This window comes from Calidris pugnax, unplaced genomic scaffold (genome assembly GCF_001431845.1).
Source record: "Calidris pugnax isolate Ruff unplaced genomic scaffold, ASM143184v1 scaffold95, whole genome shotgun sequence".
Classification (NCBI taxonomy): Eukaryota; Metazoa; Chordata; class Aves; order Charadriiformes; family Scolopacidae; genus Calidris; species Calidris pugnax.
Genome location: NW_015090885.1, coordinates 10,342,148 through 10,369,147, shown reverse-complemented (window position 1 = coordinate 10,369,147; position 27,000 = coordinate 10,342,148). Strand labels below are relative to the sequence as shown.

General features: G+C 38.2%; 1 protein-coding gene across 1 annotated transcript in view; it reads left to right on the top strand.

Moving 5' to 3' along the window:
- Positions 1-27,000, top strand: part of PVRL3 (poliovirus receptor-related 3) — a 71,738-nt gene that overhangs the window by 921 nt on the left and 43,817 nt on the right. Inside the window, exon 2 of the mRNA XM_014947318.1 lies at positions 22,393-22,731. Coding sequence (XP_014802804.1) covers positions 22,393-22,731 — 339 coding nt within the window. The remainder of the gene's footprint in view (positions 1-22,392; positions 22,732-27,000) is intronic.

The window sequence follows — 27,000 nt, the reverse complement described above, 5'->3', positions numbered from 1 at the left end:
CTCCTTCCCCCCCCCCTCCCTCCTGTCCCCCCCACGCCTTTAGCCACCGGGAAGGACAGAAGGGTGGGTCTTCGTGTTCTCCGGGCGTACTTCGCTCCTTGCCTCTGGTGCTGTTGGCTCGCGTCGTTGTTTCCACTGAATTAGGGTGAAATCCGTTCTGTTTGCGATAAGGTTATGGTTTTAGATCGCTTGTCTCCCCTTGGAAGAATGGGTTCGTGTGCTCTACATCACCCGCATCCTGAGCAGCTGCTGCTGGGGATACTGCCCAGCGCGGGCACCCCATGGGCTTGGTGTGACCGCCCCGCTCGTAGGGAAATACCAGCACCACCACCACCCACCTGGGAAACAAGCAAGCGATGTAGCAGTTGGAAACAAAATCCGAACAGAATTTTTCATTTTATTTATTTTTTTATTTCTTACTGCATGCAGTGTGGCGTGCGTAGTGTCATTTTTTCAGTAGTACAAGATGAGGAAAAAAGTGGACTTGGGCAAGAGCACGTTGAAACCCATCATCTTGCTGTTGTATTCCCAATGCAGTAATGAATAGTTGGCAAGGAGATTTTATTATAGGGTATACCGTGTCCTTTTCCTCTTGAAGGAAGGAGGAACAAGTTAGAGGAGGTAGTCTCTGGAGGTTCATGTGATAAAAATACCAAGGAACTTGCAAGCCATGCCACCATAAAGCAGTTATATAGCATCTGAGAGAGGCTTTTTCAGGGAGGGAGTTGAGGCACTGCTGCTGTAAGATTGTGCTCTTGTATGTAGTAGTCTCCCCCCTCTGGCAATGATGTAGCTTTCAGTAAAGATGGTTGTTACTAATTTAAGCTTAAACACATGCATTTGCTGAAATACACCCCTGTTAAATTGCATATGTTCTAGCTGTCCCTAAAGAAAGGCAACTATGGGAAAGATGGAATGGTGGGTCTTGGTGTACATAGGGCTTATTTTGGAGGAGGAAGAGTAATTCATCATCATTCCTTGTTTTGATGGTGAGCCTGTTACTGTTTCAATGTACTGAGCTAGTGTGCTCACATAAATTTTGTTGAGAGGACAGATTTGGTCCTAGTCAAGCTGAATAACAACTGCAATAGTTGTTACAGTGTAAGAGTTCTGCGGGACTAGGTGACTGTCCTTAGCCAGAGATTACTGGGATGCTTCTTCAGAGAAGATTAACTCTATGTTAGAGCAGCAGTCCAGAAGTTGAATTGCTTCCACAGAAATTTTTCTGCATTGCATAGAGTATGTCCCAGTGAGAGGATTAAGTCTCTAAATTAGTGGCTTTCCTAGGTATTTTTTTAATAGGTCATCAGCTATTAAACTAAGTTGCTGTTGAAATAACAGAAACAAGATCTATTGCCTTCTTGCATGTGTGTTCTCTAGAGCTACTTGGCTGAATGTTTATTTGTGGTAAATTGACTTTTTCAATATTAAGAAGGCACTACATTTCAAAAACTTAAGGTTTGAAGACTTAGTTTTCATAGGGTTGGCAAACTTTTTGCACTAGCTGTTTTTTCTCCCTCCCTCTGTTCAGGGGGGTTTCTGCTCTTTTACGGTTAAAAAGATGAAGTGGCAGACTTGACATGGCCTTGCAAAGCTATTTATACATGTAAATCTGAAGATACTAGTAACAATGAAGTTAAGAGCATCCGTGTACTGAGTGGTGCCTTACTATTTTTGTCTTGAGGAGTGTAATTCAGATGTCAGTCTTCCCAGATTCAAGATGTGAACTTTGCTGATAATGCTTCAGAACATCTGCCAAAAGCGGGACTGTTGTGTTCAAATAATGTTATTTTTCAAGCACAAAGCTTTGAAGCAAAATGTATGGATAAAAGGGGAAACTTAAGAAACTGATAGTGTGACTTCTGGACTGTGAGGTAAGAAGGAAAGGAAGTTGGTTTTCATCATCTTAGTTGTTAGATTAATTTTTTGCCCCTGAAACTTCCCACAATTGTTTTCCTTATCTCTGTAACTATCAAAGGTGAATGTGAAAGAAAAATAATGTAATGAGCGTAGCTTTTAAGAGTGCTTGTAAATACATCTTGAGCATGATTTCGTGTTGACAGAACCCAAAATGACTGAGTACTTTTAGTCATCATATTTCCTATTGTTTAGTTGGTTCTGATAATGCTAGCAAAGGGAAGAATTGAAAATGCTACCACATAAAAAAACACCCTGGTAGAAAAACGTCAGTATAAAATCAAATCAAATTTTATGCAGTCATTTTGACTGAGAGCTGGAAATGATGATTTATTTAATCTAGAATTCCTCAGAGAAATATTACCAAAAAAAAAAACCCGTGAGAAAAAACGGTTGTGGAATCTGAAATAACAGCAACTTCTGGTTTTTTGAATAAAAATAAATCTGCTTTAATAAATACTCCTCTTTTTATCAAAGCGAGACTAGCAGGTTCAGCTTACAGGTACGAGTAATTCTTCCACTTCTCAGTTGAGCAGTGCATCATGCAATGAAGTATGTGCTACACTAAATTTGATCATATAAGTTTATCTTTGAACTGGGGGAGATGTGTAACGTCCATAAAGAGTATTATCATAACCTTTAATCTATAAAATAACTTAGCATATGTTGTGGTAAATATTTTTCACCTAGGCTGTATATGAGGACCTGTGTGCTGCTAAATAATGAATTACTTGTAATTTCAGTGCCTCATTAGTTTGCATGAAGTGCTAAGTTTTTTGCAAAGTTTGTTGGAATGTAAACATGATTTAAAAACTAAGCAAAATTGCAGAGTGAGGTGAATAGAAAAAAGTATATGATGCATTTTTCAGGGACTTCACTGAGGAAATATGCTTATTTTTTTCCAATTGGGATCAGTGATTATATTAAGCTTCCCAGACTAGAAACAGAAAGGTTTGTGGGGCATGGTTTTTCATTTCCATTGATTTTTTTTTTTTCCTTAAAACAGCCTGGAGAACAGAATTCCAGACTGTAGAGGAGGGTTTGGATTACAAAGGTATGGCTAAAGACAAGTATATAGTGTACCATATGCAAAAATGGAGTTGCAAGTTAAAAAAAAAAGAAAAAAAGGAGATTCTAAAGTAACTATTGATGGCAACAGTCTATTTGACTAGAAACTTTTTTTTTTAGGATTTTCAGTTCACGTCATGACAAAAATACGAGATCAAGCAAACCAGGTTACTACTTTAGAAATGGGGAAGTGTGGTAGAATGTTTGAAAAGACAACAATGAATTTTTTTCCTCACTGTATATAAAAGACAACGATAGTTTAGAAATCCATGTCTGAATATGTATTTTTTTTTTCTTTGAAAATGGTATGGAGAGAAATACACTTTTAAAATGGCATTAGGTGAGCCAATGAGACAATAGTAAGAGGAGGAGTGGAGTACTGTAGAAGGTATTTAAAAAGTTGGTGATAATGAAATGTTGGTGAACTGTCTAGTAGGTAGGGCAATGTATGAAACTGCTGAGTGAAGAAACAGCAACTGCACTGGTGGAAATAACAGAGTAGTTTCACCTAGAGGGAGAGTTAAACCTGGATTGTTTAATAATTAGCAAAAAAATGAAGCCAGAAGTTTGTCAAGCCTGTACTTCAGGATAACTCAATTTAACATGCCGTCTGCTGTTTTGGAACAGTTCTTAGCTTTGTTTCATTGTGGTAGGTCTGTCATGTTCAAGATCGCTGTTAAACTGTGATGCTCATAAAAATAAAAAATACCAAAGTGTAGCTCCTAATGTTTTAATAAAATATATTGTATAGGCTTATAATTCTTGATTATTTAAATATTAGGCAAGACAGTTTCAATTTATCTGCATGGAAATAGAAGTTTCTCTGAAAGAACTGGGCAGGGTAAAAGCAGGTTATGGTAATAGTACATTTCGGGATGAATGAAAAGTGAGGGTGCCAACTAAGTTTGGCTTCTGTGTGCAAGAACTCCCATACATATGGAAGTGAAGTGTAATGTTATTTAAGTCATTAAGATACAAAAGCTTTGAGTATTATAGAAGAGTTGTGATGGTTGTTTAGCCATTTGTGCTACATAAAGGTTTCTTGATTTAAACAATGGGTTTCTCTCTTGCCTCCTTAAATAACTTAATCTTATGTCATGGAATATGTAGATTGTTTAATATTGAACAAAAGACGGCTCTAGCAGGATTTATTTCTTGTAAGATCACAGAGTCAAGTATCCTGTTTAGAAATATGGTCAAATCTAGGTTCTCTTTCTATAGTAATATTACTCCCAGGATGATATTGGTAAACAAAGGACGGTTCTGTAGCAGTAGAAGCAAAAATATGTTGCCTTTACAGAGCATCTGTTCCACCTAATTATCCTTCAGGTGCTGGTAGTGGAGCTTTTAAGGTATGCAAAACCACAGGTGGAAATGCATCTGCTGGGGAAAGGAATTGGGGGTGTGTTGCTTCAGTAAGCAGTGTGTGGGGCTAATGAGTGGCATCTGTGAAACTCAAAGAAAAATTTACTTAAGTTCTAGAATCAAAAGTCTAAATCTCAGGTTTTTTAGAAACAAAATCAGTAGTGAATGGAAGTAGGGTAAGAGGAATACAAAACCTGGTACACAAACTGGTAGAAGGTAATATCGCTAAGTGCCAGCTACCTGCAGTGCTGTTAGTAAATGTTGTCCTCTTTTAGTATTGATTCAGTTATCTGTTGAAGAGCAATAAACTTGAAGAGTATTACCTTCCATCCTGTGTTACACCACATTGTTGCTGTGGAGGTAGCTTCACCACCTGTCCTGTAGTTAAATGCAGCTTTGTCCAAACAGACATGTATGGCTACAGACTGGTTAGATAAGTCTGCAAAGAAGTGAGAGGGCTGAGATTGCTTGTGTTGCCTGCGTTGTGTGGAGTCCTGGTACATTGCCTCTTAAAGGTGAGCTCTGTGCTGACAGATTACTTAGCTGTAGCTCTGTTTGTTTGTACTTAGACTTCTTGTTTCCAACTTTGAATGAATGTGTTGTATTGAATAGGGATTATTTAAATACTTTTTTTTATCCTGATGACTGCTACACTGACCAGTGTATAGACACTAATGCAGAAGTTCCTGTGAAGAATTTTCTTAGGAACTGAATAATTGGATACTAACTGTTAACTAACTTAGTTAACTAAGTTAGATACTAACTAAGATTTTCTTAGTTGTGTAAACAGTAGCTATAAGTGCAATTATTTAACTATTATTATTTTGTTATGCCATGTGGTGTTGGCTTCTGTTGCTGTTGTTTGCAGAGAAGGAGTTGTATATGATCTTGAAAGGTACATTCTATCCCAAATCATTTTATGGTTCTATGTGGGGTTTTGGATGTTGGTTTGTTGGTTTGTTTTTTTTTTTTTTGTTGGTAGAATTAGTCTATCTAAAACAAGATCTTTGAAAAGTACTCAAGTGAAGGACAGTTGCATTCGGTGCCTTGGAGATCAGCTATTTGAAATGCAGAAATGTGTTTTTATTGAGAGGACGGAGAAGATGTTGAATTACTGGATTAGGCGTGAGAGAGGTTGATCAAGCTTTCTTGGTGGAGGTAAGGGGGTCATTAACACTATTGTCTATTCCTAGTTTAAAAGCAGATAAATCGCCTCGAAAAGAGTATCTGTTATACAAGTATGAGAAGAAGTCCCAAGAGTAGCTAAGAAAGAAAAGATGCATATAAAATGAATGTGTATAAAATACAAGGAAATAGGGGAGAAGCAATGAAACAGTGAAACATGCAGTAAAGAGTGTCAGGGAAAATGACTGTTGTGTTTCCGTCTGTAAAGTGAGGAAAGATGAAAAAGCTGTCAGGTGAGAGCTTGTCTTCCTTGGATGTGAGAAGATGGTGAATGTGTAAAATCATGGTTTAAAGTGAGGTGTAGATATGTCTGAGTATGGCCATGACCCCACTTAAGAGTCTATATTTACCTTGGTTCTGGAAAAGCTAGACCAGGGGTTGCTTACTACACAATTTAGCGCACAGGCTTGTGGTGAAGAGCTTCAAGGCATAGCACAGTGACTTCCAAGTCATAGTAAAAACACCAAACAAAGTTCTTCATTATCCAACAGACGAATGCTCCGGGAGTTATTTTTCTCCTCGTTGTTTTCAGGTAGTTAACTTTTAGACTTGGGACTGTTTCAAATGTGAACTCAAAAATTGGCCTTTCTGTCTATGAGTTACCAATATAATGAAATAAGCAATAAGACTAAGAAACTTTCAGTCTTGAAACTTCAGTCTCTGTTCTCTATTTTTTTACTTATGTTTTCACAAGTGTGGGAAACAGCAGGTAAAGCTTAACATCAGCATGTTATCAAGAAGGTCACTATTCATTCAGGTAGTGAAAAGTAACAAGCTTTCAGACTCTTCTCTTTAATCACTACTGCATTCTTCTGTTTGATATTTTTTGCTGCTTATTCATTTTTCAAGTAGTGTACAGAAATAAAAGCATTTTTAATTGTGTAGTACCTTAAAATAGCACTTTTTCACATTCTCAACATGAACGCTAGTGAAGTGTAGCTGCTTGTGACTGGTGTACTAGCATTACCTGCAGCAGTAGAAGGCTATTGCTGATTTCCCCCCCTCATATCAGGTTTTCATTATCTGGCATTTAAGATTCCTTTGTATGTCTACAGGGGATAGTTGTTTTCTCCTTTTCTATTAGTCAAGGCTGGTATAACATGATAGGTTTTAAACTTGTCCTTAGTATCTTTCTGGGATTAGTTTGAACCGAAAAGAATGTTTTCCTTAAGTGACTGTTGTTTTAAATACTTAGGTGCTAGTGCTATCACTGTAATGCAGTGGTGTGTGCAGAATTTGAAGCCTTTGAAATGGCGGTCTCTGATCAAAAACACTTGCTGAAGGGTGAGTAAAGGTTAGTCAAATGGATGTCCGTAGGTGATGTGTGTACGAAGAAACAAACTGAGCTAGCTTGATGAATTTGTCAGGTACTTATAGATGTGTTATTTTCACTTGAGCCAGAGATTACACCTTAGTGTTTGACTTGAATTTTTCTTAATCCTGTTTCATGTGGGTGTTCTTTGCCCACTTCTGTTGCTGCTTTTTCACTTGCAATACCAGTCATGCTGCATATGCTTAAGCTGAAAACTAATTATTGCTGGGACAAGCACTCTTAAGAACAGCCTATTGGATGAAGGAATGCTGGAGATAGTGTGAAGAAGTTGAGATTATATTCAAATTGGGTAACTAGTTACTTTATTTCTTTTCAGTGTACATAATCTGGTTGAACAATAGTAAGTTTAGTCAAGCATAAGTTAAATTAAACACAAGGAACTTCTTCATAATAACAGTAACTGAGGGGGCAAAACTTTTGACTTGTATTAGCTTGGGGTAATTTTTTTTTTTTCCAGGATTCCTACTTTAATTTCTCCTACATCACCCATTGGCCCTTGCCACAATAAAAATATACTTAGTCAACTCTGATAAAGATTATTATTGGAGGTCAGAGAAACAAAGATCAAATGCTGCTAAGCTTAGTTCAATATTGTAGCTTATTTGTAAAGATTGATAGTATTTGCATTATAGAAACCCACTGCTTGGCCCTTCCCAGTGATGCTACTTTTGTATATTAAGCACTTGAATGCACTTTTGACTTCAAAAGACAAACTTTCTTGAAACAGAAGGAATGTTGTTATGACTTCATTAAGGCACTTCAACATTTAAAGAGGCACTATAGATCTGAAGAAATCAACCATGAGAATTTGATGACTCTGACCATACCATTAATCACTTAGGAGATTTAAGTGCATCCTGTTGAAAGTTTCAATGTGGTGTTGGTAGCTGAGGTAGCATAAAATAGTCTACATCAGGTAACTAGCAAGTGCAATATACCCATTTATCCAGGATATCCTGTATAGGAAGAAGTATACCAAGTTCTGCATAGCGGAGTTTCAGCAGTTTGTAGTGCAAAGGCTTGAACTACCTCTGATACATAATTTATGTGTCAGGGAGTTGAGTTGGGACTAGATGATATTTAAGGTCCCTTCCAACCGAAACTATTCTATGACTCTATATGTATAAGGCAACTGTTAAGTTCGATGGCTATAAAATAGTAGGCTTTTGACTATAACCAGATTAGTTATCACAGTTGATACATCAGTGTTTTCGTGTGAACATTTAATAACGTGCTACCTTCTGACAAATTAGAATGTAATCTGCTGTTGGCAAATAGTTTTCTGTAATCTTTGTGTCAGATCTTTTAAAGATTCTGCTGAGTATTCTGCCTTACAGAAAGAGGTGGGAACTGTGGGACTTTACAGAACTGTTAGTGAAAGTTCCCTTGGTGATGTATTTTGAGAACTGCTCTATAGATGTGTTTTCCAAGACTCAAGAGGCATGGATTAGGTGTGATAAATTGGTGTGCCTGGAAATAAGGTGAAAACTGAGGAAAAGGAGTTGTGGTGTCTCCGCAGTTGGAGACTGATCTGAAAAGAGGTCCTAAACTGATTGTTCTAAGTACGTAAGACAGGACAGTGGACAGAGGAGGAGCAATGAATGTTATTGACCCTGAGAGGCTTTTAACAAGGTTTCCTAGAACGTCTTTGTAGGCAAATTGATGAGATAGGGTTTAGTTAAATGGATTACTAAGCAAGTGAAAAATTGTGTGTACTGCTGGACTTGGAAGGTTGTGATCAGCTGTACAAAGTCCTGGAGGCTTGTTACTGGTGGCAGGCATGTCTTTAAGGATCAGTGCAGGGGCAGTTTGTCTGCACTTCAAACCCTCTTCCAGGTCAGTAATGCGCTTTCAGCAAGTTAGTGGATGCTACCAGATTGTTAGGGGCAATTGATATGCTGGAGATTAGGGCTAATTGAGTGGAGCTCTGTGGGCTGGAGAAATAGCTGGCAGAAACCTCATAAAATTCAACAAAAGGAAATACCAAGTCTTTCTGGGGCGGAATGACCCCATGCATTAGCATAGATGTGGTGTGAACTGGTGAAAAGCAACTTTACAGGAAAGAACCTCGGGCCCTTGTGGGTCAGTATGTGCCTTTGTGGTGTAAAAGGTGAAGAACATATTGGGCATAGTCAGCAAACTGAAGGAAGCAATTAGTCTCTGCTGTTTGGAGCTTATGAGACTGTCTGGAGTTTACTGTGCCCAGTTTTGTGCTCTCAGGTATGAGACAGATGCTGAGGTGTCTGTGGAAAGCCACAAAGATAAGGAATTTAGCAGCACATGATGTATGAAGAGGGTCTGAGAAGTGAATTTGTTCTGTGTTCAGAAAAGTCTAAGGTGGGAGAGCCTAATTGCTGGCGATGTGTTTTTTAATAGGAGGTGAGAGAGAAAACAAAGCCAGACTCGCCTTAAATATGCACTGGGAAAGGATAAGAGGCAACAGACACAACCTACAAAAGGGAATTCTAATTAAGTGTTAGCAGCATGTTTTCCCACATGGAGAATGAAGCACTGAAACAGGTTGTGGAATCTCTGTCCTTAAAAATATTCAGAACCTGGCTATGGTATGACCCTGAGCAACCTGATCCGACTTCAAAGTTCACCCTGCTTTCAGTTTGGGATCGGATTGGATAACCTCCAGAAGTCCCTTTCAGTCTAAATGACCCTCATTTTGTGCACGGGTAGGCAGGAGTTAGTATACTATAGCTGCCGGAAGAAAAGTAGAAGTGATTGGAAGTCTTTTTCTATCAAGACTAAAATGCCCAAGTAAAATCTGAAACAAGATTTAGGATAAAGGAATTTGACTGCTAAAAGCTTATTTTAAAATTGGATCCTATTGTTAACTCCTAAAGTAATTAATAAGTTTTAGAGGATCTCTTAAAGAAAGACTTGCCTGCATCTCTTCTGTTACTTCAGTAAGTAGCCAGTAAAACCAGTCTCTTACAGCATAGAGCTGAGTGGCAGCATGACAAATACTGAAAATGTAGTTTGGCAGTAAATAAAGCAGCTACTATATAGCATTAATATGCTTGGCTATCAATTGCCTAGGCTTGCTGTCCTGATGCAGTTCCTGGAAAAAAAGGGTTAACTTCCTGGAATAGCTTGTAGTGGAGGTTGGCTTTACCGGCTTTAAAAAAAGCCAGCAGTGTCAGCAATTCAGGGGGCAGCAGGCATCCGCATAACTTTGTAATGTAGCTGGTAACGAATCAGATCTTGTAGTGGACAGCTGAGATTTAGGCGTTGTATTTTTATGATTTGCTGCTCTTGACAAAATATGTTCATTTTATATTTCATAGTATGGCTGCAGTTGTTAAATATAGGCAGATAACATTCAAACTTTACAAGTAATTGAAACTGTGAGGTTAATGTTTAGCTGTCTTCCTGAATGTAAGAGATTTGCTACTTCGTGTAGTGCAAAGTTACAACTTCCCTTCTCCTGCAGACCTCAGTTCTTCCTAGAGTAGGTGGTATGTGGGAAGATGGGAGATAAAAAGTAGAGGATTGGCTGTTTAAGAGGTTAGGGGCTTTCCTAGGGACTGGAGGTCTTGTTCCTTCATCTAGAACATCACACGTCAGTGAACATGACTTAATGGTTTTCTAATTTCAGTGTAGGAGGTACAGTTGTGGGGACAGGGAATGCTGAATGCTTATGTCTGTTGATGTATGCGCAGCAGAACTTCAGGTCCTTCCTTAAAATTAATTTCACAAAAACCAACCCCTGCAAAATTCTGATACCTGGATGCTTATTTCAAGAAATTCAGAATTTTTTACTTGGACAGAATTTTTTGCTAGCTTATCCTTGAGTTTTCTGTAAGGACTGTGTACATTTGCAGCACCAAATGCATCAGGCAGTCTCTCTGAGCATGCCATGTTCCTTTCTCCATCTAAAGTTGGAGCAACGGTCATTTCTGCTTGACTTAAATTTTTGCTTTAATCTTCCTATGTAAAAGTAATATCCTATTAAAGACAATTAATAAAGAAGTTAATATATTAATGTTAATGTGTTACTAAACGTGTTAATATAACAGTATTTTTCCATTGGTCTTGTTCCTTCCAAAATAGCTGAAATGCCTGATGTGTGGGGTTTTTTTTGAATTTATCCTAAGTCAGAAGATGCTATTTGTAATTTAAACTTCATTCCTAGTTAATTTTAATAGACACTGCTTTTCAGTATGACATACTTTTAAATGGCCAGCATTTCAGCTTGTTGATATTAGCCAGTATTTCTGGTGGTATCTGTTAAAAGTTGTTTGGGGTGTTTCTGTTGATTTGTTAATCTGTCTCGTCTTTACACTGAGTGAATTTACTTGCCTAAGATAAAGGAGAGCAATCTGTCTACAGTTTATTGACTGAACAATTCAGAAGTCCTTCTCCCTACTCCACCTACTTTTGAGTAGGTAAAATATGGCTCAGTTCTAGGAAACTTAACTTAAACATGATTACTTTTTATTAGACCTTCAGAAATTGATGTTTAATTCTTTCTTGCAGTCCATAGATTAAGGCCAGCTTAAGCTATTGTTAATAAAATATGGAGAAGTGCAGTGTAGCATGTGAAGAACAGAAGGTATGTAGGTGTGAAAAAATTAAACTGTATAACCAAATCATTAAGTACTGCTGTAGTATTGCACGTGCCTCTAAATGCAGGTATCGAAATGAGCTAGTTCTTGACTTAGATCTTTATTGCTTCTTGTAGCTAGCTGAATTTACTGTAATTCCAGCAAGTGTGCTGTGCAGTTTTATAGTTAGTATGTAGATTCTGTCTCATCATTGCAGCTTCCTTGTTCTGACTGGTGTAAATACTGGGAAATGCCTGAAGGATTAGGTATTAATTTATAATCACTAAGTGTTCAGCAGTGACAGCCCAGTCCAACTACTGTAATACAACGCTGTTGGCTTGAAGATATCTGCTGTGGGATTCCCTTAGTTGCAGTGTGTAAGGTTATAACTTTGTTAGGCACCAAAACTTTTGCTACTTTAAATCAAATTAAGAAAGAAAAACACGTTATTTTAAAATTTGTGGACCTTTATGTAATACTCTAAGTGAACTAATGGCAGAAGGATTTGCTTATGAAGAGGTCTCAGTTGGCTACTGCTTTTGATAACATGCAGGATCAAATTTTGGTTTGCTAATTCCATAGGTCATGCATTCAGCAGTGTCTGATAGGCCTGTCAGCTTAAGTGGTACCTTGACTGACTTTCAAAAAGGTGTCAACTGAGATTTTGTGACAGCCTTTTTTTTTTTTTTTTCTATTTAAGAAAGCTTATTAACTTACTGGCTACTAGCTGGTATTTGTACTGCTGAGGGAGTACCTAAAATTGCAATCTTAATGCTTTTAATTATCAGACAGAAATTAATATTGTTTAGTGGTTTCATCATATGTTTGCACCTTGTTCTGTGCTTCTTGATAGTCTCCTGTTATGTTTGCGTGACGGACCAAGCATTGTTGGAAAGAAAGGAGGGTGATAACTAGCAGAGAGTGTTTCCTATGAGGTTTGGAGACACCCCATCTGCTGACCTGATTTGGTGCCTGAGATCTTTCCCCCTTTCAGGGCCATTGGATCCAGGATATTATGGAGGGATTAAGTCTGGTCTTTTGACTGCTATGTTTTGCATATATCCATATGGTCCCCAGTGGTCCGCCAAGGGTAACCCTGATCATTATCAAGAACAACTAAAGAACTCTGAGGTTCTCAGTAAAGAACTCAAAGGTGAAGGACATGAGTGCAAGCCTGCAACCCAGGTTGCTATTGAAGGTAGGACTTTGACTTCTCTGACAACTGAGCTGTCATTGAAGAACAAGAACTGCTAAGCCAGAGTCAGGTCTGTCTGACAAAGTAAGATGGGAGTTTCTTATCCAATAGCGTTGTTAACTTATGAGGAGGACTTTAGGTATGTTGGAGCATCCTCAGATTTTTTTCTTCTGAAGAGAAGACATGAGGAACAATCAAGAAGCATCTGTGATAACGGGACAGGTTTTTTCCCCCTTCCTGTTGGTGGAGGCAGCACAAATGATGACCATGCACTACAGTCTTATGGCCTCATTGGGATTCTAGCAATGTGGTGGGATAGTTTGCATGGCTGTAGTATTGAAAGTAGCTGGATTCATGCCTTTCAGGAAAGGCAAGCTCTGAAGGTGACAAAGGTAGTGCTCCACAGAAGAGTGAATAGAATGCGTGGAGCTTTGTCCTTGAGCAGGTGACAAGCCAGTTAAAATTTATGGGCAATGTTGAGAGAAAAGACCAGAACAAGTGACACCATTAAGTGTCTGCTACTGCTGTCCTGATCAAAAAGTAGATGAAGCCTTATAATTGCAGACTGTGGTGTTCATGGGAGATTTCAGCCACCCTGGCATCAGCTGAAAGAGCAATAGGTCTGTACACAAACCATCCAGGAGATACCTGGAGTTGTGTTAAAGACAATTTATTGATGCTGGTGCTCATGGGCTGACAAAGAAAGATACTGTACTCGATCTGTTACATGTAAAGAAAAACTGGATGATGATGTGACAGTGTAGTCTGAAATACTGAGAAAAGTGATCAGAACCGATAGAATCGTAACCCTGGACTGTGGAAGAAAAAGCTTCACCTCATTTGGGGATCTGCTTGTAATGTTCTCATGGGGAAACTATTCTGGTGGACAAATGATTTGATGACAGCTGACTGCTCTTCAAAAGAAACCTCTTCAAACTACAATAAATGTCCCCTGCAATGTGCGGGAAGTCCAGAAGGTCAGCATGGAAGAACAGGGAATTCCTTACTGAGCCTCAAATGCACAAAGGAAGCATACAAAACGTTGGAGGAGGAGAAATATAAAGACAGTATCTAAGTGTGTAGGTATACATCTGGGAAAGCTCAAGTTCATTGGCAGCTGGAAAAAGTAAGGGAATTTAAGGGTGACAGGAAAGGCTGCTGTAACTACACTGTCAGCAAAATAAAAACTAAAGAAAGTTTGTGCCCACTGCTTAGTGGGCCATTGGATATATTCAAGACTGGATGACAAAAGATGCTTCTGAGGGTGCTGAGTGTGTTGGCTGATCTCATGTTCTGTCACCTTGGAAAAGTCATAGTGACTGGACGAGGTTCCTGATGAGTGGAAAAAGGCAGACATCACATCCTCCTTCAAGAAAAGAGGAACCAGGAAACTACAGCGTGATAAGGCATGGGGTTATTCCAGTGCATATGTGGGACTTTACACTTGCCAGTGCTGAACTCCGTAATGTTCAAGCCAGCCTGTTTCTCCAGCACGTTCAGGTCTCTGAAAGTAGCAGTCCTGCCTCCTAGTGTATCAACTGTATCTGTTTGTTGTAATGCGCAAACTTACTGAGTGCACTATGTCCTGCCATCGGAAATGTGAAACTATACTTGCCCCAGTATCAATAGACAATTAGCCAGCAGTTGGACTCTGTACACCTGAATTCCGTCAAGCCGCTCCCAAACACCTATTTTTCCCTTTATGTGCAACTACTTTTTGCTGATAAGTTGGAATAAAAATGAATTACACAGAGTTACCCAGGACTTTATGAAACTAAGTGATTGAATAATGAAACAATCTGAAGTGTAGGTAAATGTTCAGTGATACCCATGAGGACCCCTTTAAGGAGGGGAGGAGTTTTTATTGTATATTATTGCCTCTGAGCTGACTTTGTATAGCTGGAAACAAGGCCTTGGGTATGTGATGGTCAGTTCCATGAACTGATTATTTTTTGTGTTACTTTAAAAAGGGTGTGGTGGGCAAATTAAGTGTTGGAGAGCAAAAGAAAATACACTGTGCTGATGTGTTACTAGGTTGCTTGCCTGTTCTTCAAATACTCTGTTCAGTTTTGGTCCCTTGATCTTAAAAGCAAACAAAAAAAAACCAATCCCTAAAAGCACTTAAGGTTGAAGTAGGTTCAGAGGAAGGCAGCAAGGAGCAAAGGTATGGAAATGGGCTTCTCTGTGAAGTCGGCTAAGACTTTTCAGTTGAGAAAAGAGGTGATTTCTTTGGAGAAAGGGAAGAGATGGAGAAATATGGTAGAAACTGAAATCATGAGTGATGTCAACAATGAGTATACATACATTCTTACAGTGCAAGAAATAGGTGCTCATCAAACGAAGCTAAAAGGAGGCAAGTTGCAAGCAAAGAAGATGTTTTTAGAACTGGTAGCAAGATTGCTGGCACTCCTTGCCAGAGGATGCTGTGGCTGCAGAAAACTTGTGAAGACAACAAGAAATGGATCATTACTTAAAAATCGGCTGAGGGCTAAGCTGACAGGTGAGATCAGGCTTGGGACAGCTGAAAGTGTTAGGAGTAAATGTTTGTCTTGACAAACAATCCTCCAGTAAGCCCTGCCTCTACTGGTTTGTCCTTCAGTGGCACAGCTGAGCATCTCCTTTGCGTGAACATGGTATAATAATGGTGATTTATGGCAGCTTGAATGGCTCGTGCTTGTCTCTGAAGTTTGGACTGTGGACTGAAAGCTGTGTTGTCTTCTCAGCTTTACAGTCTTAAGAGGAAAGAAGACTGTCTTTGCCAGAAGTCTTGCATGAAGGCAGCTGCACTACTGCAGCAGTTCATACCTTTATAGAAGGTATAAGCTAAGTAGTGTACTGTTGTGAATTATGTTCTTTCTTAATATTATGTTGCCATCTGCTTTAAAGTTAAAAGCATAGTAATGCCAGTTTTGGAACTTCTAGACTTAGCTCTGAAAAGCATACAGGAATTGAAACCAAAAGATTTCAATTGAACTTCATTCATAGAATGAACTCATGTCCAGAAACTGGCAGTTCTTGTGTCATGTATGTAATTGTCTCTGTGTCGTGAAAGGCAGTTCGTAGTAGGTGATGGGGCTGACTTAAAGGCAAATGAAATCCTGTGTACTTGATTTCTAGAAGGCAGAAAAGCTGAAGCACTAGCTGACTAAGTGACCCTGTATCTCCTGAGTGGGATTTCTGTCATCACCTTGAATTCACAGCCTTTCAAATAAATGAAGAAATGGAGCTTTTAAGGTTAGTTTTTAGGAAACAACACTGAAAGTGTCTAAACATCAACTTATAACAACTTATTAATGAGTGTACTCAGAATGAGTTACTTCTATCAAAGCGGAAGGAGGTCTGTTATTTTTCCAAGTCATATTTGTGGTTGAGAATGAGAAAACTAGTCTCTAAGGAGTGATTTGAGTATGTCATAGTGAGGACAAACTGGTGCTAAAAGATTGCATGTTGATTCATATACACAGCTTTGAAGAGGTAAAAGCTTTTAAAAAGATGTGACAAAAGCTGAATATCTTCTTGTGGATCAGAATATGAGAAATAAGTAACAGAGGACTGATTATCTGCTGGGAGCTGGCTGGCCATCTGATACAGAAAAACTTTACTGAAAAAAGTATGTGGAGCTCTTTAACAAACTTTCCAATCAAAAGTTTGAGTTACATGAATAACTGCTTTTTTGATCTCTCTTGCTTTTCTTTTTGTGTATTTGCACTTATTGCTTCTGGTATTTCAGGATTTAAATTTAAAGGGGAATGTGAAGCATTTTGTGGTGTTTAGGGAAAGGAAGTGGTGTATATTTCTGTAGATAACTTCTGAACTACTTGTTTACTCTTAATACTAATTTTTTGAGTAAGTGGGACTAAGGATGAGATGTTCTCCTCCAGTCCTGCTTTTGACCATGGCCCATTTGTTGGAAAAAAGAGTACCTTATTGTCTTGTGTGTTTCCTTTTAAAGGGTGTGGGACTGGGAGAGTTGTCTGGTTAAACAGAGGTTGGAATGTTCATTGCGGAAGAACATCCAGCTGCTGCGTAGCTTGCCTCACTTATTAGTTCAACATGTCTTGTAAACATCTGAATGCTTAGCATCAGGATAAACACAAATGTCTTAATTTGCTATGTGTTAACATACATAGAAGATTATAATGTAAGAGCATGTAAAACAGACACTGATGCTAATACAATTTAAGTTGAAATTCCAGATGAAGTTTTAAAGTTCATGGGCCTTTGTAAACATTCTTGGTGAGCAGTTAAATTTAAAGCTCTAACCTTATAAAATTGGCTTTCTAAGAGTATCCTTCACAACTCAATTTGAATATGAGCCTAACCTTTTTTAAACTTTCCTCTAGTGTCTTAGATTGTATTTAGTTTCCTGCTGCTTGATACTAAAGGTCTGTGCAGTAAGGTAGGAAGCAGAGTACGCAGGGGCACAGTCTCTGCCCTGTGTGGAGGTAGTGAAACTAAACCAGAAGCACCAGTTAACACCTGAAGAAGGCAGCATTGTGAAATAAGGATAGTGGGTCACAGCCATGCCTGACTTTAAAAAAAGCTCTGTGCTTGAAGCTTCGACTCATGACTCTGAGTTGTGCTTAAGCTATGTTAATGTTAAACTCTGAGGTTTAACTACGTTTTCTTTGACTTTGTGTTGCACTGGAGTAAAATGCCCCTTTCTAATCTGTTTCCTTGCTTTCTGTGATAAAAAAAAAATCTATCTTGCTGATAATAAGTGTTTGTGGTGCTATATAGGTTTGTATACTTTATTGTCTTGACTGATTTATATTAGGATAAGAGTATTTAGTCCAGTATTGCATTATCTGTGCTTTTAACAGGCAGTATGAATCTTCTCTCTGTGGGCTCTGGATGCTATCTTGTGACTGGTATCTGTAGCCTTCCCCTCAATACCTATATATAGATATACATGTTGATTCAGCAACTAGAGGAAGATAATTGACTTTCCATCAGCTGTGGGGACTGAAGGGATTGAGTAAGATGAGCCTCTTGGTAGAATGGTGTGACATGTTGTTAGCTCCACCCTTAGAAGCAGCAGGTGGAGGTTCAAACTACTTAAATTTGGCAGAACTTCCTATGATAGGACTTAACTGAAAATTTATGTCTTGGGCTTGATGTTTTGGGTAATATTTCTGCTTCTGCAACAGTTAACTCTTGATTGACACAGCACTGAAATTAAGAGACTGACCTTTTCATGCATTGTCAAACTCAACCTGTTCTGTGTTCAGCTTCTAGGTTGCTTTAAAAAAAATTACCTTTGTGTAACGTTTTCACATTTTTCAGTTTGCAACGATGTTTCCCTTGCCTTTGTAAGCATGTAGGCAATAATTGCCTGAAGGGGAGCTGCTTACATGTTAGATAAAGTTAAGACTGGGACTGGCAAAGGGTAATGTTTTTAAACTGAAGGAAAGTAGAGGTAGATTTAGGTTGGATGTTAGGAAGAAGTTCTTTGAGGAGTGTGAGGCACTGCAACAGATTGCCCAGAGAAGCTGTGGATGGCCCATCCCTGGAGCTGTTTGAGGCCAGGTTGGATAGGGACTGGAGTAACCTGCTCTAGTGGGAGGTGTCCCTGCCCATGGCAGTGGGTGGGAACTAGATGATAGATACTTAAGGTCCCTTCCAGCTCTGGACCACTCCATGATTCTGTGAATTGCTCTTCTAAGATGGAAATAATATACCTCTGGTTTGCTCTTTAAAAGGCAGATGCTGTATGAAAAAGGGAACTTGAGCTGAGTCTAGTGAATATAGTGCTTATAGAAGCCAATCTCATGCCCTGTTTCTGCTCTCAGCCCACTTCCCCTGAAAAACTTCATTGACAAACTAGCACTCTGCTTCAAGCGAGGACTGTGGTAAAGCAAATCCAAAAATGAGAACAACACTAGGTTATAATACTATCTCTTAGATGTAAGTACAGTTTTTTCCTAGGTACTTGCTTAACAATTTTAATTAGAGGCTAGTGTTGGAGCGTTTTGTACTACTTAATCTTGAGTCTTTTCCATTCCTTGGTTCTGATCTTTTTTTTTTTTATTGACACAGTAATTTGATCATGCTCTGGTACTCAAAAGACACACACTGACTTCTTCCCAGTAATTTAAGCATATATTTTTATAAAGCCTCAAGTCAGGGTTTCTGGCTTGTTTTCTGCAGTGTCCCTAAGTGATTTGATTCTTGAGCTAAACAAATTGTAAAATGCCAGGAGAATATGTGGTATGTGGTCTATATGTGGCCTTGTTGCTTCTGTTGCATTGCCACTTGTGATTAACTAAACAGAGAGAACAATTCAGAAGGCTATATCAGGAAGAAAACGAGTGTTTTTGTAGGTTTTGTAGGACTCTCCTAGGTTCCTGATGAGTGCTCATGCAGGAGAGGGAGGGGTGGAAGAATGGATCTAAGCTTTCTGATGTCAGCTAAAATTAAATTGACCTAACAATAATGCCTATCCTGACCTTAGGAGTGTTTCTTAGGAAGTTCTGCTGACATAGAAACTTGATGTCACTGAAATGGGGTGTTCTTGTTGTTCTGCTCCACTCTTGATTGGAACTCGTCTTAGTTCTCTGTGTTAGTGTGTACTAAGGCTAGATACACCCATGAGCTGAATAACTTGCTGAAGTAGGGAAAAACTTCAGGTTTTCTACTCTTCTGCAGTTTGGCTTTATTGTCTTGTGGAAACAGTTGACAGCTGGTGCAAAGTAAGGGGCTAAGAAGTGGCAATGTGATTTGTCTTGCCAGTGGTGTGCTGTTAAGCAGGCTATGGTTCTATAGCAGGTAACAAAATGGATTGCTTTTGTAATTAGACTTTTGTATGGCTGTTCTGTATAGGAAACCTCTAAATCTTCTGTTTATTACAGCAAGTAACAAGGCTGGAAGTGTGGAGACTGCTCTCTCGTTCTGTAGCATGGGCACTTTGTTATTAAGACGATCATTATGTTTTCAAGACCCTGTATTTCCTTGGTATCTATTTTTAGTTGGTGAGAAGTTTGGTGAAGAATTACTAGTGAACAGCTTCTGTTATCTCAGTCAATATTTGATAGCTCCTAGTTCTGTGGCTTTTAATGCCATAAGTAAGTTTTAGGGGTTTTTCTTGCTTTGTTTACTCTTCAAACTGCTTTTTTGATAAGCTAAGTGATAATGGTAAGTGTTGCACTGTTTTTAAATAAGATTATTGCGATGGTCTGAAGCTGGAGAGCTAATGAACACAATGTAAACCTGATAAAAAAAATTGGTTTGAAAAAATGATGAAATCTAGTGGTTATCTGAAATAAAAGAATAGCTTATACAATTTTGACTGAGAGACATTTGCAGTACTCAAACTTGAAATCTGGTCTGTGTAGTGATGTGAAAAGTGGGTGGGAAAATGAAAAGACATTGCAGCTCATTTTTGGAAGGGAGCGAGGGGTGTCAGAACTCAAAGGGCCAAAACCATTATCCTCTGGAAGGTATTGTGCTGTAAATACTAGAACAATAAGGTTATATTTTCCTTCCTTGCACTTTCAAATGAGATGATCCATCCTTCAGCTTTGAAATGATTTAAATTGAGGTAGGGCAGCATTGCAGCATTAATAAGCAAGTGTGGAGCCGTGAATGGTAAATGGCTGCTTTTAAGTCCTTGAAGTTGGTAAAATTAGGGATAGAGAGGAACTGTTGCAGTTTGAGAAGCTGAGATGTGGACTGTCAGTGTCTGCATGCAACTAACAGTATTATCTGTGAAATAAGTTGTGTTTTATTAGCAAGCTTGCAAATAGATTGGAAAATAGGCCTGTCAAGTAGATCAACTAGGAGGAGTATCCACCTGCTTAGCATCTCATAACTTTAGGTGCAGGATACTTCACGTCCAAGTATATCACAAAACTATTACCAGCATGGATTGGATCATTGTGTGATCAAAACTTCTGTTAGTGTGTAGGAACTTAGGTAAAACTGAAACATATAAAGGTCCTGGAGATTACAATAGTACCAGGCTGCATATCAAATAGTACTGCACAAGCTCTTTCTGATCAAAACAAGGTAAATTGATTGCCTGTGCAATCTGATCAGCAATATGAATTGGTTCAGTAAAGGAGTAAGTCTGGCTGGCTGATACATACAAGGACTTCTAAAACATTTATACAAGCTGAATGATAGTTAGCTTCAAAGCTTTGAAATAGATGGGATTGGGTGCCATATCAAAATATGATACTCAAGTAATTATTGTAAACCATCAGTAAAAGTCATCTGACAGTGTACTCAATTAAGCAGCTTATGTGAGACCCTCATTCCATGTTTCAAAGACTTTCTGGACTTTATAACCTGTCAGACTGCACATGATCGAGGGAAGACGTCAGAAATTTTTTCATTTTCCAAGTAAGCAAAAGGAAAAAGGAAAATAGATCCATGAAAACTTTGTCAAATCTAAAGAAACATGTAAGAAAACTTCATGATGTTTTACCTTGAGAAGTTACAAAACAAGATCTTGATTAGTAAGTGAATACAAACTTTTTTCCTTAAGAAATGTTGAGAATAAGCAAGGACTTCAGTATTGAGAGTGACTGTACAAGCAAAGGTCAGATCTCAATGTTAGATTTCAAGAGGAGGAGAGCTAGACTTTATTAAAACAGTAAATGTGTCCTATGCATCAGTACCTTGGATCAGTTAAGGAGATGAATAATGTGGCCTTGAAATGTCTTGTTCTTCAGAGTCTTGTGCATTGTAAGCCTCCAAAGCTTTACTATGGAGTAGACATGTAGCTGTTACTCATTATTCAAGTACAGTCTTAGAGAAAAGTATTAACTCTTGAGTGAAAGTGTCTATGTCAGAAATGCCATCTTAGAGTCCCAAGTTTCGGAGAGCCCTGATACTGGTATGGTAAATAACTTGCTGTTTTGAACTGTTAGGTTCATTATTCAGCAACCAAAAGTTAGTTAAATACTGATAATTGGCTGAAGTTTAAAATTAAAGGTGTTATTGCAAACTAAAGATGTGGTTGTTCTCACTTGAGCTTTAAACTATTTTTAAAACTTTAAACACTTTGGAGTATATATACTGTTATATAAACTATATGTAAGATCAAGGTAAGTGGTGTAGATGAGTTGTCTTTAGGGCCTGAACATGTCAGAAGAGATAAATTTGTAATAATCTATTGGCTCTACTGTCTTTGTGGGATAAGGTGAACGAACAATAAGACATAACAATGTTCTATAGTTGAAATGTAGTATATGTATATTTATATACATATGAGGCCTGCTCAGTTCAATCTGTAAATCTTGAAAGTATCAGTAATAAAAATGTTTGACTTCTAAAAATATTCATGCAGTTCATGTGAGAACACAATGTTGTCATGGCACAAATGAACTGTTAGAAGCATTCCTTCGTGGAAAAAATGTTTTATTTCCACATCTTCAAAAAAAGCATAACTGTCAGTAGACTATTGACTTCTTAAATGTACTCTGGTCATGTTTATGTAGCTAAACCTGAACACATGCAATGCTCAAGTCTAGTTAAATTCCCAAAAGGTTGATATACCAGTTACACAATTATCAGGTCACTTTTATAGAAAGTTATGTATTAGTGGCAGTATTCTCTGAAGAATGGTTGAACTACATTTAGTTTGTTTTCTGCTTAAAGCATCCTTTTGTAATGTTTCCATACTGCTGTGAATAAACTAGAATACACTTATTCAGAAGAAAGTAAGAATTGTCTTTGAAAAAAGCAAGCTAATTACTGAAGAAAGCTTAATGTGAAGACTTAGAGACATAACCTTTTTGTGTACCAACTAATGATTGCTTTATATCTAGGTGCCTTAGCTGGACCAATTGTTGATCCACATGTGACAGCAGTTTGGGGGAAGAAGGTTGCATTGAAATGCATAATTGATGTAAATGAAACAATTGCACAAGTTTCTTGGGAGAAGATACACGGTAAAAGTTCACAGACAATTGCTGTTCATCATCCTGAATACGGAATATCTGTTCAAGGAGAATACCAAGGAAGAGTGTCGTTTAAAAACTATTCACTTGCTGATGCAACAATCATCTTAAAAAATGTAAGCTTTTCTGATGCAGGAGAATATATTTGCAAGGCAGTTACATTCCCACTTGGAAATACACAGGCATCAACAACTGTGACAGTACTAGGTAAGTCAACTTCTTTATGAAAGGAGGTGAAATTAATAACACAAACTTGTTATTAATGTTTGCAGAATTTCACTATGTTGTATTTTACCTTTTAACCCAATGACAATACAAAAAAAAAATGTATTTGCTTGTCTTTCGTAACAGATGTTTTGGTAGTCTTATTAACTTAATTGAGGAGAGTTCTTTTGGGTCTTGCTTCATCAGAACTTGCTCTTAGTTTTTTTTCCAGATATTAAAGACAAACAAGCAGTTCCTATTTAATCATTGTGCTAATCTAAGCATTTGGACAGTGCTTTGGAATGTAGACATGGCAATAGGGACCTCTGTGTGTGTGCTGAGAAGCTGCCAAACATGGCTTTAGCTATAGCCTTGCCTAAACTTCCTCATATTTGTTGTTAATAATAATAAGTTAATGTAACTGCTTGGGTTTGATGTAAACTGTTCTTTGCACGGTGTAAGTGTAAAGCAAAGCTGCCTAGACTACTACTGGGAGTTGTACAAAGAAAGAGACAATTTAAGCCCTTAACTTCTTGTGACTAGTTGTAATGTGAAGCTTTATATAAACTCAGGTTTCTCACAAACTGATTGTGTCTATCTTGTTGGGGGTTAGGTGTTGCTGTCGTAAAGGGCTAGTACTGAAGGCACAGGTAGACTTTGGTGGTAGTGCAGTATGAGATAAAATGATTACTCTATCCTGAAAGTTGAAGCCCCATTGACTTGCCCTCTCCTTAGAATATTACACCTTCTTATAATAGAGTAAATTACTTCTGTATCCACTGCAAGTAGTCAAGTGGTATTTTTTACAGATGAGTTGCTTCTTGATGACTCTTCTTGTAAACAAATGTGCTTTTTAGGATATTCTTGGTCTCTGATCTCTGCTTTCCACAGTAGCAGAATACTATATGAGATTAATCAGATGGCTTTAGTACAGTAGCCCCACAAGGTGGGGCAAAATAAACGCATCAAAATAAGTGGCTTAATCCAATTTGAAACAAGTAACTTGACCAAGTAAGTTCAGTGTGATATACAAAGCATGTGACCTTATGGCTCTCTTCAACCAGTCTTATGTCAGTACTACAAGTGGCTATTGTAGTAGTCTTTTTACTTCAGGTTTCAGCTGTTGTGCTTCATCAACATATAGCGAGAGGTTCTTATTGCTTTCCCTCATCTCTTCTAGTCAGTCCCTATTTTTAAGATGTATTTTTTCAGATTGTGCTGGTAGTTGGATCCATTTTCCCCCTCAAATTTTAAGTTTATGGAGAACATGAGAGGGAGTTCAGAGAGCAAATACATGGCTATGTGTTTATTATTCTACATCTGAAAATGTAGAAGGGCCACAACCTGCCTGATGACATACATTTATTATCAAAAATTGCAGTTGGAATGCGTAAAGAAGTATTTGTCAGGCATACGTTAGTCCTGATCATAGTTCTTTTCATAGTTGATTATGTAGATGGTTGCTGATAGTTGTAAGCCTATCAGCAACTTGGTATCCACCTCTCAATTGTAAAAACCCAACTACTACTGGCAAAGATTCTTTTCTGTCCTAGTTAGCAGCTACTTGCATGTAGAGCTAGGTAGTCAAACCTTTGTCAGACTTACCTATGTCCTGTGGCCTCAGCAGAGCATTTTCTGTCTTTCTAAAAACTTCTTGCTACACTGATATCTAGACTTAGATGGTAAAAGTACTGGGGAAGTAATGATTTTTAGAATATGCATGTAACTGAAGAACTTTTGAGTTCAGCTGTTCCAAGCTCAGCAGAGTCTTTGGGCATTGACTAGCTCTGATCAAAATTTTAACCTGATGTAACTTAAACTCAGCTTTATTCTGACTGCACTTTGCTGCTGTTCTAACAAACTCACCCTTAAGTGAGGAGAGAAGTTCATGTCCTGGGGCTGAAACTGTTCCCAGTCCAAACAAGCACTGCCCTTTTTCCTAGTATGTTTCTATTTAGCAAAGAATTAGTTTCCTTCCTATGTGTAGTGGACATACTTAATCATGTAGCAGATGCTTGTACATTGTAAGGCACAGACATTGAAGACAAAGGGAGGAAGAAAAAGCTACAGGATAAAATGTCCTCTATTTTGCCGCAGCACACTGATCACTTAGACCATATTTAGAGCCTCTATCTTATGCTACTTAAGCTTAACAGCCTTACCATGTTTGGTGACTTTGCTCACTCCCAGTTTGCTTTGCTTAGTGCTTGGTGTTAAGAAAAGTGCTTCATTCTTCAGAAAATGCACTATAGGGTCAAGATAGTGAAAATAGGAAAATGCTTTTGGGGTCAAACAGGTGTCTTGTCTAAATCTTTGGTTCTTCACACTTACTTTGTTTAAACAGGTTAAAAAAAATGGAAATAATTGTATGTCAAGCTGGGGTTTTTTTCTCAAGATGCTGACTAAACTGTCCAAAATGGTATTTGAAGGCAGAAGAGATGGTGTGTGACAGGGTAGCTTGCAGAGCTAACCATTTTATGTTACTAGCTTGAATACTGTATGTGACTAGAAGTACTTGGTTCAATTTGACGACTCCTCTCCTGTCTTGCTGAGCTAGATTGCTCAGCATAGCTATTGATAAAGTAGATCTTGTTCTTCTGCAGGCTAGCTCTTACCAATGCTGTAAGTGAAGAAAGAGCTGCACAGATGAGAACGGCAAAGGTTAGATGTAGGTCTGTCACCATGAAGAGATTCCAGACACACTAATCTAGTAATAATATTTTACAATAATTCCTAACAATAGGGAATTCAAGAAAGATGCATGTCGGACAGTGTGGAAAACGGATCCTCTCAGAATTCTAATAAAGTAGCGGTTTTTGAAAAGTGCTAGTTGATGAGATGTACCTGTTCTCCTCTGGGCCAAGAAAAAATATCAAACAAATTAATAAACTGACAGGTCTTAAAACCCAATAACAAAACAAAAACCCCCAAAGTCAGTAATAAAGGATTAGTTAGTGGGCAGGATAAGCTACAAAGAAGTATAAGGCTGCTGGTTTTGAGGGGAGGGAGAATAAAGTAGAAATACTGTTTTGGAAAGAAGTTATTCAAGCAAATGTCAGTTGTGATGAAGAAGGGGCTGACAATTGCCAGTGTTGTGCTGTTGCCAAAGGAATTAGTGATTTAATGGTAAGTGGAAATAATACTGTTTGTGTTATAATCATGCCAATTTTGTCCAGACCTCCTGTGTGCACAGTGGCAGAAGAAAATCAGTTTTAAAACTAGCAGAAGCAGTTAAAAAAGACTTATAAAGTACTTAAAATCGAGAAGAAACTTTGAGCCCTGGAAACTTTCAGGCTCTTTTTTTTTCTGGATGCTTTGTTATGTTGTTTTTCTATAAAAAGTGTAAGGACGTGACAATCGGAGATCTTTTGTTACTCCTTGTGAATTTACATTCAGGTTAGGTGAAGCCTAGGGTAATTATGTTTAAATTAAATAGTGATTATGAATCATTGAAAGGGCTAGCACAGATATGCAAATTTGAGAATTCCTGAACAGCTGCACATCTAGCATGCAACTTCAGCCACCATTTCCTATAGCTCCAATATAATTAATGCTGTAATAATGCTTTGGATTTGTGTGACTATTCTTCTCTTAAGATACAGGAATGAGATGATCCATGCGTGCTGACCTTTTGATACATTGACTGGATGGACAGAGGTTATCGACTATGAATAATTTAAAGGGGGTGGTGGAAACCACCAATGCCCTTGAACTCTTATATTGTGGAAGCAGGTCTCTTCTGCTTTTGGATTTTTGTGAGATTGGTGGCTTCCTTTCCCAAACTAAGCATTGTCCTTGCTGTCTTTTTCATTTGACCTGAGTAGAGCATAATGTTTCTATGGAACGGGTGAAGCAGCTTCTCTAATGCTTTCCCAACCCCTTTTGAGTGCCCTTAATGTGTCTCGCTATCACCACTGTGAAGAACGAAAAGACACGCTTCAGTATGATTCACATGGCACACTGAAGGTGTGGGATATGAAGAGGACAGTTACAAGAGTCTCTGTATATATACGTTAAACTTCAAAAAAACCCCAAAAAACAAAAAACAAAACAAAACAAAAAACCCCCAAAATATGCCAGCTGAAAACCCTCCAAACCCCATACTTCGGGTAATCTCTTTTTCCCAAGTTGAAAACAGTAAAACTGTTTCCCAATACGAAAGGCCAGATGCCAATGGCCCCTTATAATTAGGGTTTCACTCACAAGAAAGCTTTATCTTATCCGTGAGTGAAACAGCTAGAAAGGCTGTAGCACAAGTAGATGGGTTTCTGC